Below are 22002 nucleotides of genomic sequence, written 5' to 3' on the forward strand. Positions count from 1 at the left end.
TCCACTTTTCCTTACACTTGTGATAAGCTTCGACTGGGATGAGATTCATTGCCTTCAGCGAATTTTAGTTTTTGCCATTTCGACTAGCTCTTGGAGCGCCACGATATTAGCTACGTTCTCAAGCATCTCATTTAGCGCCGTTTTTTACAAACGAGGAAGGTCTTTTGATACGAATTTAGCATTGGCACACTTCATACCCAAAACATTAACTAAAACATTAACCAAAACATTAACCGAAATATGTTGAATTCATCCATAAGACCATATTAAGATCCTCTGGTATCTCTCTGATGCCATGGCAACGATTTTCAAGCATGTTTCTTAAACTTTTTCATTGCTATCGTCTTTAACAGAGGTGAGTGGACTACTCGCATGAAAAAAGTGTTGAATGACTTCACAACCATCAGTGAATCTTTCGTGCAACGCAAATACTTATCTTTGTGTTAAAGTGATTCCCTAAAACACTCCTCTAACCTTTTCGTACTCGTAATTAAATTAGAAACAAAAAATGTCAAGCAAACTTATTCTAAAAATTTGTTTCATAGTAATTTTGATTCTAAGCTGGGCATAGGAGGTATGTTAATAATAAGAAAATATTCAAGACATCGGATTTGCATTCACAAAAAGCTGAATTTTTTTGTGCGTTATCAGTTATATACCATATATGTACTGAAACGAATCAAAGCGAATTACTCGCTATCAAAATATTCCCACTTTTAGGTACATACTTTAGTTCCATTTCTCCTCACTACTTATAAATTAACTCATTCCTGCTCCAACAAAATTATGTAAAGACAAAAATAAATTCCCCGTAAGTCACTGCAAATGACATTGCGCAAATTAAAAACTGGAACAAATTGCCAAAAATAAAAATAACACAAAACCAAGGCAACTCCTGTGTATCGAAATGCCAAAGGACTGTCATGTTATTAATCACTGTCACGCTACATCTTCTCCGATAGCAACACAACTTCTGCTGATGCCGCAGGTACAAGCTGGAAGGTGCATGGCACTCGCAATCACTTCTCTGCGCTACGTATCAATTGAAAGTGACAGGAAGCAAACGAAACGGGAGACAAATATTGATTTCAGCAAAGAATCGAAGGATTCTGGAATTGGCCATGAATAACCGAAAAATGGCTGAAAGCAAGAAATAAATCTTGTTTTGAAACCAAAGACTTATTTTCAATGAATGAACTAATAGGTTTAACGTTCAGACGCTAAAATGTAATTTAAAATATCAGTCGATATCTCATAAGAACCCATAGCTTTTGTACTTATTTAAGGGATTGGGATAAGAAGTCTACAGAGCACACTCTGAGGAAATCTGGAAAATTAGCAAGAGAAATCATCGAGTGTTAACTGTAATGGTCAACGTGGTAGGCTTCCTTATAACCTCATACAACTTTTTTCGAATTTCTCTCCGTTTCATATAGGTACACATATCTGTTATTAAGTATTATTAAACTTCAAGAAGAGGAAGTTAGAGGAGTATACCCTGTCGAGAGCTTTCTATAAGCTCCAATTTTAGGCTTCCTGACCGCTGCAGCGTCTTCCAAGCAGGTAGCAACAGATTTACTGCTCCGGAACGCAGCCTCTTAATAACCACTCCGATAGTAAGGTAGCAATTTTAGACTTGAGTTCGCTGACTGTGCTCTCAAGACTAGTAAAGTGTTGTCCAGACTTCTTATCTCTATCTCATTTTTCCTGCCATATTGTAGGAAACTGCTGATGAGCTTGCTAGGACAGATACTTCACCACATATTGTGTAAGTCCATATCAGTCAATTCGGGCCAAAAATATTCGGTTATCATTGAGCGGTAACGATTCCCATTCACAGTAAAGTCCCGGTCGTGATCATAACGGAAGAAGTACGGCCCAATGACTCCACTGGTCCATAAATAACTGCGGAAAGGGAACAGACAGGAGCTTCGTTGGGTTCTTGTGGTTAACTACTCGAATTTCGCGCTTTTATAGATCAAGACAAAAACATCTTGGATCTCAAACTTATCGACATCCAGATGAAAAAACGAAAAAGATAAATAAAATACCTTAGCATATTTGTGATAGGTTCAGCACGATTTGTCGATAGCTAATATCCAACTGCAGAAGTCTAAGTATGATCCCTTCGTCATGCTGAGAGATCAGTCGTTTAAGTTAACCTAACCAGACCGAAACCACAAGAAGAAATAGAGCTGATAGCTCGTCAGTTTAAGCTTCAGACTACCAGACGAAGAAATAGAATCTAAGGGCTTATAATGCCTAAAGCAATTTCAAGGCGGTCGAGACTGCTTTGCATTAGGTGGTGTCATGGGTGGAGGTATGGCTTATAACTATGCTTTCTCGATATCGATATCGACGTCGAGATCGAGGGAGATTTCAACAATGTACTGCAGAAAACGTTGATGAGTTTGCAACAGAACTGCAGAGTGTGGTAATTCACATGCATTTCGGATGGTAAAAGCGGACATGAGGTGAAAAACCCCTTGCTCTGGATACTGAGACTGCCGGATGATTGCCTATGCGGAGAATGTCTTGTTTTTTAAAGAAAAATCCTTAAACGCCGTCTACAATTTTACCCAATGGTACATGACTGTAGTAACCAAGTGAATGGAGAAAGGGTTTAACCATCAATCCTAATAAAACTGAGTTAGCATTATTTACTAGGTCGTACAAAGCCACAGATGTTTCTCTCCTTCAAGGCCCTAGCCTTCTACCTGAGGACAGAGAACTACTTTGAGCTTGTCCTGGTTAGCAGACTTTCATGGAAATCAAACATTGAGGAAACAGTTAGAAAGCTAGTATAGTCTCCTATAATTACTCCATACACCGCTCCTAGGACTGTTGGATCTATGTAACCAGAGCAGACCCGAATTTATATTCAGCCAAGGATAGTAAAAAATACGAAAGATATATAATGTCCTTAAGGAGACATGTTTTTATTTATATCCAGTTGTATATACATATATATATATATGTACACATATTTATTATATTTATTAACTTTGGAATTTCTCCTGTTATTCTCACTCTAAAACACGTGATATCGCTACCACTCCCCACGGCCATTCAGCGTGATTAATATCACCCATTTTTCGTTGGGCCACCACAAAAACTCCATGTTTAAAGCAACCGTTGCCAAAAAAGTATTAAAATGTTATATAAACACAAACAACACCAACATAATATTGCAAAAACATTATTCCGTTAGGCACATTTGCCTCACTTTTTATCTTTATTTGCCGTTATTAGCATTTCCGGTTTGTTGTCCTAAATAACTATAACAAGACGATAAATAATACAAAAATGTATGCATAGATACTCTCATGCGATTTCAATTATGTCATCGCTATCAGTCAACAGTTTTTTGTTGCGAACGTACATACATATATACACAAATAGTAAAAAAAGGGAAATGATGAATGGGTTGTGGTGGGTTGGCTTTGGGTAATATGCAAATTTAAAATACACAGATTGATGGTAAATATTTGATAAGGAATAACTGTTGTATCTATGCATTGCTTTGGTCAACTATAACGGTGTAAGTATATACAATACTGTTTGTCTTTTATTTTGTTTTTTTTTTTTTCTCTTCTTCCGGTATGTTATTGCTATCTGTTGAAAAACAGCAACATTCTTTTATTATAATAGCATTAAAACTAGAGATGTATTTTCTTAAATTATGTATGTATTTATGCATATATAAATAGTGGCCATGAAACATGCGACGCCCTATAAAAAATATATCTACACGTATATTTCATTTCTTCATAATTTATGGACCGCTTTTGACTAAATTATATAATTTATTATAAATCAAGCTTAAAATCAGGTTTTGGGTCACGACTAAAGCTCCACTAACCGTAAAAAGCAAAGACAACAACCTTCTGCATTGCAATGTCTACTGGAAAAAGACTTTTCAATTTCATTTGTCGGTTATGCAAAATATATTTTTATAATTTATGGAACATTAGTAAGGAAATTATATAGCGATTTGTTGCTAAATTTTGAATTTGATTTGCATTTATTAACTAATTTTCAATCAGTCTCTGTTATTTATATTAGGAACAGCTATTAGATATATTGATGTTTACTATAAATGCCATGCAGGAAAGTAACCTATTTCGAAATCAAATTGTAATAACTGTTAAGAAAATAACTTCACTATAACTAAAAATAATAATTATATACAAAAAATCCCAAACTTTTATGTATATTGCAACTTTTTTATATATTTTTGTTACGACTGACAACGCCTTTGGCTCGTACGAACTTACTGTGCTGTGCGACATCTACAGGCGGATTATGGTGCTGCCAGTTATATTTAGTAATATTAATAAATAAAATTTTCAACAATATATCGTTTATTATTACAATGTTTATGGCACTTTTAATAAAAAAAAAATTAAATAAAATAAATAAATAAAGAACGTATACTTTTATATTCAAACCCTTAACATATTTTTAAAGAAACCAATTTCCTTTCAAAAATATGCTGCTCTTTGATCTAAAATATCTCAAAGCAAAATGCATTTGGCAGCTTTCTAATTGGCAACTTTGCGTTGCATCGAGTCAACCTGAATTTGTGTTCAATTTTGCAGTGCATTTCACAAAACTTGTAATTTTTATAAATAAACATTGTAAATTCCAATTGAAATGGTATAAACAGGACGAGAAGAAGTTGCATTTGTACCAAAATAAGCGTCAGATGCCTTCCAGTGAAACGCAATCGATAAGAATGGAGAGCGGTGGGTATATGCGTATATTTGTGGCTTTCCTATCTTATTGTTGAAAGGAATTTCTGAACTATTTGTGTCGGCTATGCGTATTAGCTACTCCAATGTCGTTGTTTCTAATGCTAAAATGTCTAATATTTATAGCATATGTGAAAAGTGTTGACATTGAAAACGAAATATAATGAAATAAATAGCAGTAATGTTTATATTTTTGGTTTTTGAAGTAGAAAGAAATAGAATTACCTCCACATTCCAATTACCTTGAGGCTACTTAACCTCAATTTGTGTGGAAGCGCAGCTCCAACAACACAGCTCATACATAAGACAATGCACTATTAGTGACATTAATTTCTAATATGGGCAGAAAAACAAAACGTAACTTTCTTACCATATTACAGTGAAAATAAAACCAAAATCTTATTATATTAACAGAAATTGCATGCAGCTTAGTTAGTAAGGAGCGATCCGGACTAACACAAGCCGAATTATCGGAAAATGCCGCAAGAGAATTACAAGAGATTCGCAAATTACTGTGGGGTCCCAACATACGTGTGGATGTGTTTCGACGTTGGTCCCAAGGTTAGGAAATGTTTTTAAAATAACACAAAGTGACTCAGTGCACATACAAAACAAAGGTGTGGTTATCTAAAAATAAATGTTTTTGATAAATATTTGTAGGCTTCGAATTTAGTGATACAGAACCATCAGCTTTGGTGCAGAAAGAGGGTGGACCATGTGCTGTGATAGCGCCCGTACAGGCAAACCTGTTAAAAATACTTATTATGGATACGCCAGGTCACTTTCTCAAAGACGTAAGTGCAATTCTTAACATAGACTGTGTAATATTTTTTAATTTTGGTTTATGGCTTAGCTCACGCAAGATAAGTGTCGACACCTGTTAATACAAGCGTTATGCGCCATTCTGAGTAAGTGCTGTGCCAAACGCTTTCGAATTGTTTCGCTGCCGATGGAGCAATGCGCGGAAGCCAAAGAAGTCGTGAACGCCGCAAGTGACATTCCAGATGTAAAGCTGAGTACAGAAACTTTGGAAGAGGCTACGACAGAACCGGTCGATGCTGGTGCGGCAACTACCGTGCGTGTAGCCGATGCACGTGAGGTCTCTTCAGATGCATATCATGAGGGTCTACAAGTGCTAAACTTTGACACGATTGAAGAAGTGGAGAAATATTATACGGAACACTGGCAAGTGCTCTCTGGCCAATATGGCGTTATGCTCTTCCTTTATTCAGTGCTGCTCACGAAGGTTAGTTATTTTAAGTCTTCAAAAATATTTTCTTAATACAAATTTTTATTTTCTTTTAAAATAACAGAACATTGATAATGTTATTTCGGAATTGTCCGATACCTCTGAGCCGCTGATACACAATACATATGGCTATGGGTCGCAAGCGCTCATAAATCTAATGTTAACAGGACGCGCTGTAGCGCATGTATGGGATAATGATCAGGATGTTGGTGGCTTAAAGTTGCGCGGCATTAATGAGCAAAGCGATATTGGTTTTATCACATTAATGGAGCAAATGCGTTATTGCACCGTCGGTTCATTCTATAAGAATCCCAAAAACCCTGTTTGGGTGATGGGTTCAGAGACGCATTTAACTGGTACGTAGACGCCATTTATTATTGGTTTTTCCTTAAAGGCTAATCTTTTTGTATACTGCAGTTCTGTTTAGTACTGAAAAGAGGCTGGTGTCACCCGAAACACCTTCAGAGCTGGCAAGACGCGTTTTCAAATCGTATGATCCTGAAGGTAATAATTTTATACCGGCCGATGTGCTACAAGATGTTTTGGCCGCATTGGATTTGGTCAACGAGCCTGAGTAGTAAGTGATTGTGTAGTTGCTTCTGATGTATAATTCTGTTATTTTGAAAAAACAAATTATTTAACAAATCTTTATTTAGTGTGGAAATCATGCAAAAACGTCTCGATCCGGAGGGCTTACACATTATTCTCTTAAATGCATTTATGGACGAGTTCTTCCCACAGGAGCAGCGATCAACACCTGATACATTTGATTTAATGCACTACAATGGCATACCCGGTTCAAATGAAGGCAACAAAGTATGAAATTATCGGTGCAACCGAAGTCAATGATTTTTCTTGTTTTGTATAAATTTTATTAATAAATATTTATTGTACGTTCACTTGCAGGTACGTTATTGCAAAGGTTCTGCCATATTGCTTGAAAGCGACTTAAAATCGGTATGCATCTCCAATCCAATGCTAACATGTTTGCAGACAAAGTGGCCAAATATTGAAATTAATTGGCATGACATGCGGATACCATCGTTGAATTGACGACACATTGCTATAAGCCAATACCCTATGCAATAATGCATAATGCACACAAATCGAATCGCTAATTTAAAGCAATTTTGTTTATTTTTGCCGCATACAAGATGACTTCATACAAAGTCAAATGAAAGCGGCGAGCTGTTATAATACTAAATATGAAATATGGATATGTTTTTGCAAAGCACAGAATACAAAAAAGGATTATAATTTCAGTTAAAACTTACTAGAACTAATTTTTTAACATTTTTTGCATTTTTCTTGTCATATTCAAAACTTCTTTATTCCTAATTTCTAATAACTACTTAAAAAACAAACAGAAATAAGAAATAGTTGCAAGAAAAAACGTGAGAAATATATTATTGTTCAAAAAATATGTAATTGCAATAGATTAGCGACAATTTACGAACCTATTTAGAGTTCCCACAGGAAATTAATTAAAAATGATAAAGAAAAAAGCAGCGTAAAAACAAATATATCTCTTCATAAACAAACAATACAAAAAGTAATAAAAATGTTAATGAAAGTAAAATTAATAGTTAATGTAATTAACACAAGTTTTATTAAATTAACTTCTAAACAACTAACTGTAGTTTATTAAAGTAACTTAAATGGCAAAAACACAACAAAAGCAACAGCTTGTAATCACGCATTTCAGCGTTTCACATTGAAATAAACATACAAATTACACAATCACAAGTAAAGCGAAGGCAAACTTAGCTGGCAATGTAGAAAATTAAAATTCAAAAAACAAAAAAAACTAACAGCGAAATTAAGACAAACCAATAACAATAACACGGTTCAAAGATGCATATACATTTTTGTGAGTAACGAAGTATTTGAAAGTGCAAAATTAGGTGGATTCGGAATGCCATATTTTGAATATATCGTAAAATGATCAAATCTTTATTTATAGTATTATTTGTATAAATTCATAACAGCTATTTATGTTCCTTGAATGTGACTTCCTTACTTGTTTTTATTATTTATTTCGTTAAAATTTTATACAATAAAATATTAGCTTTTCACGTAAATAAATTCCTTTCATGGCCTTTAAATGCAATTAAATGCATTTGTAATTATAAAGCAAACGAAAAAAGAACTTGAGTATAACATTCAATAATATTTAAACCTAAAGTAAAGAATTTAATAATGATTATTATAATATATTTCGAATTCTATGGTATTCAAGACGTATGAAATAGACGAACATTGTACGGCATAAAGGGTTTGCACAGAAAACAATTATCAAAGTAATGAAAAAAAATTAAAACAAGCATGTTGTGCATATTATCTAAGTCTTAATTAAATACATGAAAATTAATATAGAAAAACAATAAAAACACACGTACACATTTTCCAAGATTTTTTTAATTTTTATATAAAGCAAAACGGAGTAAGTAGATATTTGTTATTAGAGTGCATATAAGCACGAATATAAATATGTACTAAAAATAAAATGCTTGGAAAAGTTATACAGAAGCAAAAACCACTGGCAGGTATTTTAAGGTTATGTGTTGGAGCTATTGTTACTGCATATATTTGTTAACTCTTTTAATAGTATGGACTTACCTTTAGTATTAAATAAGCCAAACTTGTACAAATGAATGCAAACATGCTCAATTGTTGCACATCTGGCGCTCTGCTGTGACGGGCAGCAATTTGCAATAAATTGTTTTGGCTTTCAAGAACACGCACAACTATTCATACTTTTCATTTTGAACTTTATATTAACACTTTTTAACACTACACACATATATTTTAAACAAAAGCCTTAACATTAAACACCGATTCACCGATTTTTTTTACTTTTCATTCACTTTTTCACAACCGACGCGGAATTGCACCACACACTTAAAACTCACTTTTCTTTATTACTTTTCACTTGATTATAGCGTTTAAACGATCACAGGATTATATTAAAATAGAAAAATGCAATTTTAAACTAAATTTACTTAACAATTTTAATTTTTTCACTTTTTCACGCGCGGACACGGATGCTAGAACGCGATTTTAAAAAGGCGGCGGATATTTGCGAAATGTCAGAATAATATAAGTACATGGAAGCAAAGAATTTGGATAACGGTATTCACTATATGTTATGCTTGGAAATATAAAACTTGGCAGTTTTGTAATTGCGCAGCACGCAATTTAACAAAGAAATAAGAAAACGCCGTTGTTTAAGGTTTGTTGTTTTTACAAAGTAACAACGAATGAATACTATGTGAACGAATAGAGTAACGGAGCCGATATGTGTTAAAATGAACTTCGCTTTGCACGAATAACGGACGCTGGAAATGTGTTAAGGTTTTTTCATATGTAAATAGTGATGCACAAATAATAATATGTAAAAAATATTTAATTAAAATATTATACGGAAAAAACGGAAAGAAGTAAATTATTTAATAAAATAAAATTAAATCAAATACAATACAATAAACTGCAACTAATTGAAAAGAAATAAAATAAACTTATTTAAAATAAAATAAAATTTAATAAATGGTGCAGCAATGAAAAATATTAAAAAATATTTAATTAAAAAAACGTTATAAAGCAAAAAGAGGTGGCTTTTTTCATATTAAAAATTAAAAAGTACATATATAATCTACATTTATACATGTACACTTTTCCGTCAAATGGAGTATAATAAAGCAATTTTAAATTTTAAACAAAAAAGTGAAAAATGGTAGTGATATCCAGTGCAATTATTAGCTGCTTGCAAAAAGTACGGGAACACTTATCGGGTAAAAATCGTGAAATCGGTCAAATAGTCAGTTAGTCAGTGAAGTGAAAATAATTTTGTATAAAGAATATCGAAAAGTAAATATAAAATATTGGTAAATGTTTAAAGTGTGCGAATAATTTAAATTTTCCATTTACAGGTTCGTAAATTCAATTCAAAACCATTTTTTTTTTACCAAATAATAATGATTATAAAATATATTTTTGAAATAATTAGAAATCATTTACACATAAATTAGAAAGGAAATTCAAAACGAATTTGCGCCGCCTGAGAAAAAAACTCGAATAATATTGAAATTTTTAAACAAAATCTAAAATAAGGATTTCAGAGCGTTTATAATTTGTGAATACCGCTATTATTGTTTTTGATATTAAAATGCAACAGTGTCCTTCAAAAACTTCCGCTGCCATCAAAGCTGCTGTCATTCAGTTTTCCGTATCAGAATTGAAAAGGAAGCGAAAAGTGCGTAATGTTTGAATTTCTAATAAAATGTTGTTGAGAATGTGCTAATAAATGGTTATTATTATATAATAAAATGAAATTATGCCATCAGTGTTGAAGTGAATAAAAAGTGAATATTGTGCTGAAAATAATCAAATCAAAGTTTATACATATGGAGCATAAAAGTGAAAAAAGCAAAAAAGTTTGTCTGTCATTTACAAATGATCGTAGTTGCCAAGCACAAAAGCAACGAGCGAGAAAAAGGCGGCGTTGCTACAAGTCATCAACAACAAGTTAGTTTAGGCATGAACCAATTTTTTCAGCGATTAAAATTATTTTGGCTGACACGAGGTAAGTGGATTTTGAATAATATACTATATTTGGACAATATGTAATGATAAATGTGTTTCATTTTACATTTGAAACCATAATAAAGTAACTAATAGTTATTGTTTATCTATGATAGAGGGAATAACTACTTGATTATGTAGGAAAGGGTGTGAGATTATGATTTTATGAAGATTATGATTTTTGTCGAAATACTTATACAATGGCATACACTTACACTCAGATGAAGGTTATATGAAAGCAATATTCTATTAAATTAATTATTATACACCATTCTAATCATTGTGGTCTATGCAATTGAAGTGGGTATGCACCCTAACGAACGAAGAATATTTTTGAATGAAAATATGACTTAACTCTTCGATGAGACTTTTGAATGAAGATATGGGTTTACTCTTCGACGAAAAGGAGGTTGTTTAGAGTAATTCTTATAATGAAACAGTCTTCCAACATCTTGATTCTGGTTCAATAGTGCAAAGCTTCAGAAGCCGCTTATTTACATATTGACGTCTTCATTTAAGTGATACACTTTACCAGCGAACCTCGCTTTTTACTGGGAAGGAATGAAGTTGACTAGATGCGCTGGATCTGACGAAAAAGGTGGGTGATGGATCAGTGTGTAGCGTAGTTCCTTCAAATTGTCAGTTGTATCAAAAAAAGGAACTTAGATCGATGGTCAAAAAGCGCGTTAGTAATCGCACTCATAGCATTTTTATTGAAATTTTTCTGATATTTTCGGACGATATTGCCTCTTGGTCTCTTTCTTGAAAGGGTGCAACATTTGTCCTAGAACAGTTAAGATAAACTTCAGCAAACCAATACACGAAATTAATATATTTTTTTCATTCTAAATAAAAGCGGGAAAGGTATTGAGCCCAAAGATTTCTTAATGATTGGATGAAATGTCATGAAATTGTGAGAGTATTCTAGTTGAGTTTACGGTTAGTACACTTTGATGATATTAGAAATTGTTTTGTTTGTGGCACGATCTCCCGCTCGCTATTTGCGTCTCATTGTTACAATAATACCGAGAAATCTCCGTACAAGTTCAAGTGACATTTCGTATATATTAAACATATTATTTATATACATATGTACGTATGTGTATAAACATTAGTATAATTTTTTTATCTTCAAATATACTTGTATATTGTGTACACCGCCGAAAATATTTATTAAACTAAAAAACACCTAAACTAAATCACGTTAGAAATTTTTATTGCAAATTGGGTTTTTTCGATTTTGAGGTTAAATAAGGTTTTCTCCTTAACAAAAAAATGCAATATGCTTCGGATATAAGAAAGTAAGTTTACTCCCAATTTCGTTAAAAAAAATAATTTTATACAAAATAAAAATAAAATAAAAAGACAAATTTTGCGTGTAGCTTTGTGCCTAAAATGCATAAAATCGGGCGGAAACTTGCGCTAGCCGAGTTAACAACAGCGCACCAGTCGTTTCTTCTTTTCGCTACGTGACGCCAATTGCAGATTCCAAGCGAAGCCAGGTCCTGCTCCACCTGGTTCTTCCAAAGGAGTTGAGGTCTTCCTCTGCCTCTGCTTTCCCCGGCGGTCGAATACTTTCAGAGCTGGAGTGTTTTCTTCTATTCTGGCAACATGACCTAGCCAGCGAAGACGCTGTCTTTTAATTCGCTGAAATATGACAATGTCGTCATATATCTCATCCAGCTCATCGTTCCATCAAATGCGTTATTCGCCGTGGCCAAAGCAGAAAGAACCATAAATCTTTCGCACAATAGTATTTTTCTCGAAAATTTGTAAATTTACTCATCGGTTGTGGTGATCGTCCATGCCTATGTAACATATAGCAGGACGGGAATATTGAGATACTTATAGAGGTTGCCGTGGTGCGTGCCGATTCTCTTTTCATGGGTCTTTTGGCGAATTTTTTTATTCTGGAATCTAGTACTACAGATAACCATATTTCGGGCCCCGACGAAGTCGATCAGCGTCAACCCATTGAGGATGTTTCCTCATGGAGACTGAATTTACCGACCGTAGTGTCAAATATACCTTCTTTGCTCACCCTGGTGTTAAAGTCGCCAGGCACGATTTTGACATCGTGTTGGCGGCAGCTCTCATAGGTGCAATTCAAGTGTTTATAGAAGAAATCTTTCTCTCTTTTAGCCGTGACCCCAGGCTCTACACGGGTTAGCTACCGCATCTTACAAACGGTTTACCCACGTTTCGAGGGTGCCCTGCGAGGACGAAAGAGTGAAAATTTGGTATGGTCCTACAACTTTAACTGCTTACCCAGAAGCATAACCATACCCCATAACTTCTGCTTGAAATAAAGTTATAAATTCATTTTCTAAATATGTGAAAAAATGAGCAAAATCATTTTTTCCAAAGATGACAGCATTGCTCCGGACTATGGCAGAATAAACTATGTGCTTACTTCTGCTTATTTTGCTCTAAGTTTATTACAAAAAGAAATATATAAATGAAATATTTAAAAAAATTTAATGAGTCAATTTAAAAAAATTAAATTAAAAAATTAGCAACAAAAATAATTATAGTTCCACTTTGAATACACATTATATGGAAATAAAACTGCATGCGCGCACTTTTGTTGCATTTTTGTTGCAAATATTCAATATTCACGCATATTAGCAGTTTAATAATTTCTTTGAAATTCTTAAATATTAAATGCGCAATAATTTCTGTCATTTGTCATATATCAGTTGATATTCTGCACATAAATGCGGAGTATTGAACGCTACAAATGACCATGACGCAAAACGTTGATATCCAATATTTGCTGTCGTCGGCACCACCCACTGCTTACACAGGCGCATACATGTATGTCGTCGACAAACACCTGTAACTAATCCAATGCATGGGACCCAAATATAAAAGATTTAGTCAAAATCGCTGTGAATTCGTTGCGCCGCTGTCCATGCATGTTGCCAACCTTCAAGCGGTCAAATGTTGGAAGCAACGGATGCTACTGCGCGCCGTCTTCAGCTGTTCGCACTTCACTTTGCATGCAACGCTTCAATGGATCTGCGTTGTCAGCAAAAATTTTACGTTGATTTCAAAATAATCACCGACAACAGCGTGCTTAATTTTTTCCACCGCTAATACCACACAGACATACACATATAATGTACATACACACAATATATGTGTGTTTGTTTCCATTAATAAATAAATGAAAAAGGAAACATGCTGTCATATTCGTAACCGTTCAAGCGATCGACATGCGTTGCTTGCGGCTTTGGCTTTTGATTTTCGGCTATAATTTTTATTGACGCGATCAACTGTTTGCTGTTGAATTTTTAAGCTAAAAGCTAGAAAAGAACGTAAATGACAAATTTCGCTATTTGTTGCAAGTTAAGTGCTTTGCATTTGTATCTGTATGTATGTATGTGAGTATATGTATGTGCGACGATGTGATAGCTCACATTCCATTGCAACATATTAATATCGATCGTTGGTTCTGCTTAGCGGTATCTGCGACAAGGCATGAAATATTAATGATGAAGGCTAAAGCTAATTTGTCAATCGCATAAAGTCGGTCAACACATGCGCCCTGTCATCGTGCCAAAACATGGATTTCCATCAATTTTCGGGCATTCACAGTGACATCTAGCCAAATGTGTGGAGCTTTACATGTATAAGTATACATATATGTACATTTAATAAGAATATATGGCACATACAATGCTATACATATAATGATGTATTGTTGCAATGACTTTGAAAAGCACTTCCAGTCATCCAATAACAAAGCTAACTCTCAGCTAATATTAAAAATGATCAGCTGTGCTCCATGCCCGTTTTATTTGTTTATCATGTGCGCCTTTGTGTTGAAATTTTTTTGGTTAAGGTCGGGAAAACCACACTATAAAATACATGTGTCTAGCAAGCTAAAAGAAAAACAACCACAAACCAGAGTAATAACAATAGCAAGTGCCTGTAAATATAATTTATTTGTATTTTTAGCAAATGCCTATGTAGAAACTTTTTATATATCCTGAACAGCGGAAGCAAGAATGGAGAAATGTGTAGAAGTTCACGCAAGTGAGGAAACGAATCTTATTTATATGTAGTGCTTGAGCTTCTGGGTAGTAAAAAGAGCAACCGTTAGAAGGCGAGCTAAAGTAAGAAAGCGCAATATCCCTCCCCAGGGTTGTACGATATGTTTGGGACCCACTAAGTAGAAAAAACACTCCCAATGAAAAAGCAACAACTGCTTCAAATAAAAGACCCCCCTTTTAATGACGACCACTGCAAACGTGACGAATTAAGGGCTTGCATCTGGAATGTCTGGTCTCTTAATTGGGAAGGTGCCGCTGCCCAGCGGGTTGATGTCCTCGTAAGAGTAAAGGCTGACATCACCGCTGTTCAAGCAGTCCGATAGATGCGACAAGGACTGAGAAGAGTAGGTCATTGTGACATTTTAATGCCCAAGGCTTACTGAAATTATGGAGCGAACACTTCTACAGCCGGCTGAATTGCAATAAAAGCATAACACCAGGAGATAGTGAGCCCGATTCCCCAATCGATGATGATGCCCGATCATGAAGACGTTCGATTTGCAATTACACATCTGAAACCGTTCTGCTCTGCCCAATCGACAAAAGGCGAGACCCCATAATCTGCGACAACTACCGTGAGATATGCCACCTCAATATCGCATAAAGGTTCTATTGAGGGTACTGTTTGAAATTTCGAGCACACCGTCAACAAACTGATTAGACCTTATGAGTGTGGCGCCAAATCTTGAAAAGAACTGCCTTCGACTGCACGAAAAGGAGCTTCCCTTATGCCACTATGTCTGAACTTCGTATTCCTGCAAAACTAATACGGCTGTAAACTGACGTTGAGCAATACCAAAAGCTCCGTCAGGATCGGGAAGAACCTCTCCGAGCCGTTCAATACCAAACGAGGTTTCATACAATAGATCTGATCTGAATAGAGAAAAAGTACAATCTTCTATAAGAGTGTACATCTACTGGCGTTGACAGTCCTCACTTCGAAGTCGTAGATAATTTCGTCTATCTTGGAACCAGTATTAACACCAACAATAATGTCAGACCAACGCAGGCAATTGAGAAGTAACATCCTCTCTCGACGAACAAAATCCAAACTCTATAAGTCACTCGTTATTCCCGTCCTGCTATATGGTATAGAGGCATGGACGATGAGAACATCTGATGAGTCTACGTTACGAGTTTTCGAGAGAAAGGTTCTGCTGAGGATTTATGGTACTATGTGACAATAAGAAGTTAAACCTCAGATTTTGAGATATCGCTTTGAAATTTTGCATACGCCCTTTACTTCCCAAGAAGCCGCTCATTTGTCGGAATCGCCGATATTGCATCATTATAGGATGCAGCTGGCATACCCTTTTATGCTTTAAAAAATACACATGTGAAGGGTATTATAGCTGCGGTTCCGCCGCTTTTTTTTAATTTCGCTCACTTAATGTGTTTATTCTTTGAATAGACTGTTTTGAAATTCTTTTTTTCTTTGCAGTGACCGCGCTTTAAATACCAAATGTGATCTCTTTTATCTAAACATTAAACAGATGTTTTAATATAGACAATTTTATTATTATTATATATACTACAATTACAAACGACTATAAATTCTTAGCCCCCGTTGATGTTTTGAAGAATGTACAAACATCTAGGCGCAGGGTCAGTAGTTAGAGCGAAACCGAGTGCAGAAAGAAGAAGATATTTGTTTTTTAAAAAAGTAAAATTCCCAATTAGCGCATTGTTTAATATGCGGTATACTCATAAACTGTCGAAGAATGGCTAATAGACCGATTAACCTTTAAAGTGAAGAACAAAACGGACACGCTACGGAAAAATTTGTGACTAGACACAAGGCAATGATTTTCCTTCATAAACCAGACTAGACTAGACACAGGGTAATGATTTTCCTTCATAAATGCCTTGACTGTAATACGATTTCCATCAGAGCAGGTTTTCAAAAGTTAGCTAGATTTATTCTTGGCGGCCAAGCTAGCGTAGTTCCTTGGGATGAAATCAACAAATTGTCAGAAAGATTTGGAACGTCTGAGTAAGACTCTGCATATAATAATTATATGTCATATAATTCTGATTAGGTTTAAGCTGGACTGACCAAAAGAAACAATATTTTTAGGTATTTAAATACAAATCTTTATTACCCTCTATAAAATAGGCTCCAAATCAATACAAGCATGCCAACGCAATTCATACAGTTATTATAAGCCACGTCTGGGATGACCTACAGTACTTTCAGCGAATTTTAGTTTTTTCTGTTTCGTATCAATTTTAGAGCACCACACGCCAGATTGTTGGACAGTGTCAAAAGCATATTCATAAACTTACGTCCCATTAATCCCTCGAAGATGACCATCGTCCCGTTTACTGTCCATCCCTGCCTGGCCTCAGGAGCCTAAACTTTCATGGCAGAGATATAGAGATGACTGATATGATCAAATATTTTAGTCTCACGCTGGATTCCATTCAGCGGTGGAAGCATCATGTTGACTTGACCATGCATGGTCAAATCTACAGAAGTACTAATGGTGTGCAATTGACTGGCTGGTAAATTTTGAGGCTGCAGTCCAAGCATTGTCAGGTGATTGTACACCATCGGTCGTGCGACCGATTACCACGTATGGAGCGTTGACTTGGGTCTCGAAAGAATTACAAACTTTGCTAGGACTTTAACTATCGAAGCTGCAATGACTCGTTTGCATCTGCGTGTCGTGCTATGCGCACATGCCTGACGGTAGCACTCGACGTCATGGTAGAACTCACACCGCTTCACCTAGTAATCAGTCAGGTAGCCAAACTCACACTGTTTAAAATGACAGCAGAAAGGTTTGGCAGAGGGAATGTAATCTCATCCCAGCGTATGAAGAACTTAAGTGGCGAAATCCCATTGGCTCTTCTCCCAAGGGACACCATTACCAAAAGAGTAAGCTTCATTAAGAAGTTCAAGGTTACTCTGCTACTGCTTTGGTATAGTACAATCAAGTGGTATACCGACGGCTGGAAAATGTCGGAGGGAAACTATAAATTTTTCATACCAAGGGAAGTTTTCCGAGCACATTCGAAGCAGGGGTCTTTACTATAAGTCGATGCGTAGAGATAAACCTCCAACTATCGCAGCGAACCTATAATCATACTCAGTGACAGTTAAGCGGCACTTAAAGCGATCTCTGCGTACGATACCACATCGCTACTGGTGCAGGAGTGTATAGAACGGCTGAGCAGTCTATTAGATCGCAACAAAGTGTACTTAGTTTGGGTGACAGGTGACAAACGTATAGCCTGGAATGAATTGAGTCGCTCGCTCCGTAGCAACCATACCATCCGGAGCACCCTACCATAAAAGAGCTGCTCCACAAGGATGAAGGATTGACAACCACTCCAATGCATGCCAAGTTGCTAATGGCTGGTTACAACTTTAGTAGGTTTAAATATGTAATCAACCTCCCAACGTGCAAACTTCGGCAATTTATCGCATTTTACACTTGCCATTGCAAGCTCAAGAAGCGCTTGTATAACGTGGGCCTAGCTTCTTGTACAAATAGTCGATTCTGCCACATGGCACCTGAAACTCCAGAATACCTTATAATTGACTGTACAGCAGTCTATAGACGCAGAATAAAGGCCATTGAATCGATGTTTCCAAATAGTGATCACATCGCCTTTATAATAATAATTGAGTCATTGTGACTTAGGAGAGGGCACAATGGACCATAGGTAGAGGTGCAATCCTCATTTATTTATCTATCTATCTATCTATGTCACATAAGCAGTGATGAATGTGGGGTCTTCAGCTACGTTTTCAAACATCTCTTTAGGGAACTCTACTCGACAAATCTTTGATGACTTCACGATCTTCGCTGAATGCCACACACTAAATGGCCACTTTGTGTTACTCAAATACTTGTGTTCGTGATAAAGTAGACTTCCCAAAAAGACTTCTACAACTTTATAACCGTGGTAGTGATTTCATTGGAAACACAAAATTTGAAGCAAACTTGTTGTTGATGTTTTTTTCATAATATCAAATCATCATATGGGAATGAAGCTTTACCTTTTATAAATACAAGATATAAAATAATAGCAATATAGCAATTTTTACGCAAGTTTAAGGGGTACACCCAGCGTGACAGACTAAACAACGACTTAGCTAGACCAGTCCGAGTCAAATTTGATCTTGAGTGTATAATAATGCCTATATGTTACGATGCTCATAAACATCAATCAATTTGGACAGCGACATTAGCCACTTGCTCAATTACACAAACAAACAAATATATGGACATACATGTCTGTTGTCAGTCGAATTCACACCTCTTTAAGAACACTGATAAATGGACATTTATAAGTTTTCTTAAATGTCTGACATTTTACAAAAATTGTGTGGAAACAGTATTTATTTTGCTTATTTTTTTTTTTAATTTTTGCATGTAAATTCAATTTTGCATTGCACGCAGCATCAGCCAGGCGCAGCAACACTTATGTATGAATATAAAAGTATATACAAATATCTAAGTATGCTATTATATACATATATGTGTATAAGTAAGTATGTTTGCATTTAATCACTGTGCATTGCTGTTGGTGTTGTTTTTGGTGGTTGTTGTGTCTTACTTTTGCAATTTTACTCGAATAATTAATGAAATAAGCGCACTGCAGCTGCCGCTGTCCGTTGTTCGGCGTTTGCTGGTGACTTGGACTGTCATTAAAATTTGACGCTATTTCATTTTGGGAAAAATTAGAATTTTCTCGCAGAGAGCAAATGTGCAATTGACTTAAATTAACATAAAATAATGTAATTGCACAGAAATACTCAACTACATTTTATTATATAAGTACATACAGATATATCCGTACGATTTAATTCATATACTCAACAACCAATTTAATTAATTACAACACCGTTTAATATGTGCATCGTAATTTCATTAATCTAGTTGAAATTCTTGCAATCTTACCCATCTCTATAATATACATACATCCCTATACCCACAAATATTTATATCCCCAGCATATAGTTATAACAAGTTTATCCTCTGCGGCATAAATTAAACTTTCATTCAAAATAAGTTGCGAATTATTGCCAATTCCAATATAATGATACATTTTAATGATCTTAATTGCACCTAAATTAAATTGATTTAGGCGAAATGTATGACTCAAGTATTTTCTTAAGTTTTAACGCATAAATAAGTCTGCGGCCGACGTCACTGGCGATCGCCGTGTGATCGCGCATGCAAGATTTTACAGTTAAGTACGACATGTATGCATTTTCGTGCATGCAGTGCTGCCACTTTGTATTTTATTTATTACTTGCGTTCATTGGTTGGCACTTTAATGGCTTCACATGCCACGGCAAATGATTTAAAGGGCTATATATTTTTTAAGTAATAATTAAAGGTGATTATTGCTGCCATAAAACTTTTTTTCGTGGGAAAAATTATGTATTGGAACAGTGGTGTATTTGAACTTTTTTGATTTTCTCAATGCGGCACTTTTAACGGGTAATCCAAGTAGAGGTAATTCTTTCAGTACAATTTTTTTAAGCACCAGGCGTGAGTCGTGTCAAGCTGACATGTTATTTTTGTTTTTTATTGTTTGGCATTTTATCATTGAAACACTGACGCCTGAAAAACATTACAAGTCGTTCAACTTTATTACGAAAATTCACGTACTGTAAGGAATGTGTTTCGCGCGCTCCGCTCAACTTATGGTCAACATAATCGGCCTACTGAGCGTACTATCACCATCACCCCTTTTGAGACGCAGCATCCATTATTAGATAATACTCGACCAAATAGACCACGTCCAGCACGCAAACATAGCAGCCGTAGCTCAGAGTGTACATGAAGACCGTGGAAACTCGATCCGGCGCAGTTCGCAGCAACACGGACTGATGCATGAAACCACTTGCCGCATTTTACGTCGAAATCTTAAATTGAAAGTGGACAAAATACAGCTTGTGCAAAAATGAAGCCGTTCGACCTTCAGAAGTAACATTGCCTCCCTCTATGGGCTCTTGAAAACTTCAAAGAAGATTCAAATTTTGTTCAGCGATTAGGCCTATTTCTCGCTTTGTGGGTATACTATATAAACAAGAAATTTGCCGGCCGGTAGAATTATCGGCCCATATTTCTTCAAAAATGATGGCGGTGAGAACGCAACCGTTAATAGTGACCGTTATAGCGCCATGAAAATCGGACTATTTGATGCTTGAGATTGAAGTTCGGGATCTTAGCGACATTTGGATTCCACAATACGGTGCCACTTCTCACACATCGCATCAATCAATGGATTTGTTGAGAGAACCCTTTAGTGGGCAAATAATTCCACATTTCTTGCCGGTCGATTGGCCATCAAGATCGTGTAGTACCAAACCGTTCGACTTTTTCCTGTCGGGATATGTCAAATCTAAAACTTATGTGGAATCCCGTTTCGACTCAGGTTTTGGATCAAAACATCCCGCGTGCCACTCGCTCGTTACAAGTCGAAATGCTCGAACAAGTTATTGAAAATTGGACTCAATGAATGGAACATCGGAGACGTAGCCAGGGCCAACATTTAAAAAAGATAGTCGACAAAAAATAAATGCAAAATGATAATTTTTAAATAATAAAAACATCCCGTATTACATTTAAAGTTTCTGTGTTTTTTATTTAAAAAAGTTGGGAACCTCGAAATGGCTCACCCTTTACTTGCTTGTGTTCTTCATTTTATATTTTTTCTAATAACTAAGTCTCATCAGGTGATTGCTATTTTATCAATGCACATCATAATAACCATTACCGACTTGAAATCGGTTAATTTGATCTTAGTAAGCAGTTAATTGAGCAAGGGCTGATTAATGGAGCAACTAACTCCTGTGCGAAGAGGCTATAACATACCACCACAATACTAAGTCGAACAGGGTCACATCAGACAACTTACATAGGTAGTCATTTGACAGTCCCCTTTCTTAGTATTATTTTGTAGATTTTATCCAAATAAGTGTAGTACGTGCCAAATCAATAAAAATAATTTGCCGGTGCAACTGTGGCTCAAATTCCAATTGATTTTTGAACAATTTACAGTACTTTTAACGCAAACGATGGGCTTATGGCTCAATTTCTGCACAAATTCGTCTTTGTAGACTTAGGAGTCTTTGTGTATAATTTGCAAGTCCTCCTGTGAAATACCATTTAAGATTGCTGCACTGTTCAGGAGTTTTATAAGTAAGAGTTTTTAATTTTTCAAAATGTCGATAGATAGACAGATGCATGGATGCCTAAAACTCTTAGTAAATTAAGCATGCTTTAAGGACTTTGCTCCGGCTGCATGACTCCTAGACGTATCAGTGTTCTTCTAGCTACAGTATCGCATTCAACAATGTGGGCATTGGTGCCGCAGGTCTTAGATCACAGTGGCC

General features: G+C 35.5%; 1 protein-coding gene across 1 annotated transcript; it reads left to right on the forward strand.

Moving 5' to 3' along the window:
• The first annotated feature begins 4561 nt into the window (after positions 1 to 4561).
• On the forward strand, positions 4562 to 7296 carry LOC120775059 (ubiquitin carboxyl-terminal hydrolase MINDY-3 homolog). Its single transcript, XM_040105040.1, has 8 exons — positions 4562 to 4748; positions 5169 to 5315; positions 5415 to 5548; positions 5608 to 6000; positions 6068 to 6359; positions 6421 to 6580; positions 6660 to 6819; positions 6910 to 7296. The coding sequence occupies exons 1-8, from the start codon at positions 4709 to 4711 to the stop codon at positions 7054 to 7056; spliced, it is 1473 nt and encodes a 490-aa protein (XP_039960974.1). The 5' UTR covers positions 4562 to 4708; the 3' UTR covers positions 7057 to 7296.
• Positions 7297 to 22002: the final 14706 nt, after the last annotated feature.

This window comes from Bactrocera tryoni, chromosome 4 (genome assembly GCF_016617805.1).
Source record: "Bactrocera tryoni isolate S06 chromosome 4, CSIRO_BtryS06_freeze2, whole genome shotgun sequence".
Classification (NCBI taxonomy): domain Eukaryota; kingdom Metazoa; phylum Arthropoda; class Insecta; order Diptera; family Tephritidae; genus Bactrocera; species Bactrocera tryoni.

What these genes read in the sequence shown, in the direction of transcription:
- LOC120775059 (XM_040105040.1), top strand. Translation starts at nt 4,709, where the DNA reads ATGCCTTCCAGTGAAACGCAATCGATAAGAATGGAGAGCG. An exon ending in GTTTCGACGTTGGTCCCAAG is followed by an intron (nt 5,316 to 5,414) that starts GTTAGGAAATGT and finishes AAATATTTGTAG; the next exon opens with GCTTCGAATTTAGTGATACA. An exon ending in GTTCAAATGAAGGCAACAAA is followed by an intron (nt 6,820 to 6,909) that starts GTATGAAATTAT and finishes GTTCACTTGCAG; the next exon opens with GTACGTTATTGCAAAGGTTC.